Source organism: Mirounga leonina, unplaced genomic scaffold (assembly GCF_011800145.1).
Source record: "Mirounga leonina isolate KUSES-001 unplaced genomic scaffold, KU_Mleo_1.0 Mir_127, whole genome shotgun sequence".
Lineage (NCBI taxonomy): Eukaryota > Metazoa > Chordata > Mammalia > Carnivora > Phocidae > Mirounga > Mirounga leonina.
Genome location: NW_023270316.1, coordinates 12,650,575 through 12,653,573, shown reverse-complemented (window position 1 = coordinate 12,653,573; position 2,999 = coordinate 12,650,575). Strand labels below are relative to the sequence as shown.

The following is a 2,999-nucleotide window of genomic DNA, read 5'->3' as shown; positions in this document are numbered from 1 at the left end:
CGCATCTCCAGGAGAGCCCCCCTCCCATCTCCCGAGCGAGCCCAGTGCAGGGCTGCCCCGTGGGCCTGGGCGTTTACTCACTTCCAAACTGGCCTTGACCTTCGGGGCGGGGCGCACAGGTGAGGAAGGTGGTCCCCTGGCCTGACACCCGTACCCACCTCTATTCTTCTAGAAGGAAGGGAAACTCAGAGTTCCCTGGTTGAGTAACATCCGCCCTTAACCTGTCCAGTGTCGAGGCTGCACATGGTGCACTTTTAAGTCTCTAACCAGGGGGGGTTTTAGTGTCTGGAGTATTCAGTCAGAACGTGCCGGATGGTTCTAGGGCCAGACCACCGCCCCAGGAAGGGAACAAATCCTGGGGCTTCTCGGGGTTACCGAATACTGTTAGTGAGGCTGCCTGCGCGCCAGAGGGAGGCCCAGGAGCTGGAATGTTCAAATAAGATGGAAAGACCCAGACTGTCACCTTTGACCAATTTCGGACCTTTCCTAACATCTCAGGTAGAAATTCTGGGCCCCCAGGCCTGGGATCCTGTAACCAGTGTCACTGTTAAAGCACCAGCTGGGGGGGCGGGGGGGTGGGGGGGAAGGTCTGCAGGCCACAGACCAAACAGGGCCAGGGGTCACCAGCCCCTTTAGGGAGAAATGGCTGTCCTAGCCATGCTGAGGGGACCAGAGCGTGTGCCTTCGCCGCCCCCGATCCCGTGAGCCCACAGGGTAGGACCCATGCCCAGTCGTCAGGAAAGCGAGTTGAGGGGCAACAGGGTTCAAGCGCCGCCCCCCCCCCAGCACTTCCTAGTAACTGCTTGAAAAGTGAGCCCAGGGGATAAGCCCTCCCAGATCTGAGCCGGGCCGGGGAGCCCTGGACAGAGGTGGGACGGTGTCACTGGGGTAGCAAGGACAGTTGAGCCTCGTAGTGACAAGACCCTCAACAGGCCAGGGATGAATTTCTCAAAAGCTCTACTCCCCGTTTCTCACCCTCGGCACTGCTGACATTGGAGACCGTTTAATTCTTTGGAGGAGGGGGGAGGCCTGGCCATGAGAAGATGGGGAGCACCCCCCACCCACTAAAGGCCACGTGCGCCCCCTCCTTGTGACACCCGGAAATGCCTCCAGCCCTCGTCCCTGGGTTGAGAGCCACCCACGTACCGCAAATACTCAAATGTGGGAACAGGCTGCGGGGCCCGGGCCCGCAGGGATTGGGAGGCCTCAGCCAGGCAGGACCCCTCCGTCCGGGGCGCTTCTGCGGCTCTGCAACGGGAGCACCCAGGCCCGTGGTTCTCAAACCGGTCCTCAGGCACACCTCGAGGAACCCTTAGCCTTGCTTTCGTGTTCTCGGGTACCGGGAGCTCCTTCGAGAACCCTTCTGCTAAACTAGCACGTTACAAATACCGCCGTGCTGTGTTTTGTAAGTAGTGAGGTGTGTCGAGTATCGTGAAGAAAAAAATCCTGCGCAGGTTTCTAGAACGTGGCGCTTGACCCTCCTCTCGTTCTCTGGCCTCAGGTGGATGGAGGTGATCCGCAGTGCGACCAGCTCCGCCTCCCGCGCCCACATCCCGAGTCACAAAGAGTCTCACGTCTACTGAGGGCAGGACACGAGTGTCGCGGGGCTCGGCCGTGGCTGCGTCCCTGGGAGACCCTGCGTGTGCCCTGTATTAACGAAGCCTAGTAAAATTAACACCCGTCTGGAACCCCGGAGCGTGGTCGTACAGCAGCTCTCCTCGGTCTCCACGACACCGCGTTTACCCTGGTCTCTCCGAGCGGAACGGTGCTCCCGGGGGGAGGGGGGGCCCCGCGTCTGTCGTCCTCCCGGTGGGCTGTCTCCAGCTCGGGCCGGTATTAAAGCCTTGTCACTAAGAGCGCGCCACATGACCGTTTTTCTTCCGCAGCTGCACCTTAAAAGCAGTACGACCATATCCGTTCAGCCGAAAGACAGGGCAAGTGTCTTAAAAAAAAAACAAACTTTTATTTTGATTCCTAGGCTGGTGCGTTTAAAAAAAAAAAAAGTTTTCCAATGTTTGTGATACACGCGGCAGAGTCTTAAGCAAATGAGATCATTTTCAGATTTCGGTTTTTCAGTCTTTCTACTTTTATAACAATAGCAGGTTAGTAGGACGTCCTTCTTTGAGCACCACAGGCAGTCTGCAGCTCACCGCGTGCGTTCCCCTCGGGGCGCCAGGCTCCGCCGAGACGCTGCTCCCGGCGCGAGCGGACCAACCGTCTGCGTGACTCCTCTCGGCGAAGCGTGGCGGGCGTCGTCCGTGCGAGCAGCGATCGGCCCGGGGCCCGCGCTGCCGCCGTCCTAGGAGCGGTGTGTGCGGTGGGAGCTCAGCTGTGCTGTTCGTGGTCTGTCTCCCAAGCATGAGGACCTGGGTGTCAGTGACCAGGGCCATTTGTGGTCTGTGACGCTCGGAGGGTCTCTGGGAGCTGCCCCCATGCTCGTACCCGTATCCCGCGACTGGGGTTGGGGACTGCACATTCGGTAGTAGTGTATATCGTGCCCGTCTCCAAGAACATTCTTTTCTCCTGTTTGTACTCATCCCCCCTCCCCCCAGGCATGGGGTTATCAACAGTGACCTTGCGCATCCGTGACAGTCGGACTGCACAGGGAACAGGGCTCCAGGAACTGCTGGGCCCGCTAGTCAAAATCCGTTTGCCTCTTCTCTGCGGAGACCGGGTGGCTGCTAGTCCCTAGTGTCCTGAACCCCCTTCTGACACAGCCCGGAGGGGGCGGCCCCCGGCGCCTGCACCCCAGCCCCGCGGGCCGGCGCGGCGGAGCCGGACCTGGACCCACGGACGAGGAGCTCGAGATGCGGTCGTTATCGTTTGCCTTACGACGTGTACCAGATGGTTTCAGGTACTAACAAAAGGGAATAAAAATACCTCACGCCGCAATCCAGCATATTGAAGTTTTAAGGCAAAACATCACCCACCTTGTCTGGTCTTTATTTCCGTCGGACACGGGCAGGTTGCAGGGACGGAACTGCCCAGGGGTGGACGTG

General features: G+C 59.4%; 1 protein-coding gene across 5 annotated transcripts in view; it reads left to right on the top strand.

Annotated features, from left to right (window-relative positions):
• Positions 1-1,856, top strand: part of FARP1 (FERM, ARH/RhoGEF and pleckstrin domain protein 1) — a 268,577-nt gene extending 266,721 nt beyond the window's left edge. For all 5 annotated transcript variants that reach the window (XM_035003155.1, XM_035003149.1, XM_035003150.1 and 2 more), the window contains exon 27: positions 1,502-1,856. In XM_035003155.1, the coding sequence (XP_034859046.1) occupies positions 1,502-1,583 (82 nt within the window). In that variant the 3' untranslated portion in view covers positions 1,584-1,856. The remainder of the gene's footprint in view (positions 1-1,501) is intronic.
• Positions 1,857-2,999: the final 1,143 nt, after the last annotated feature.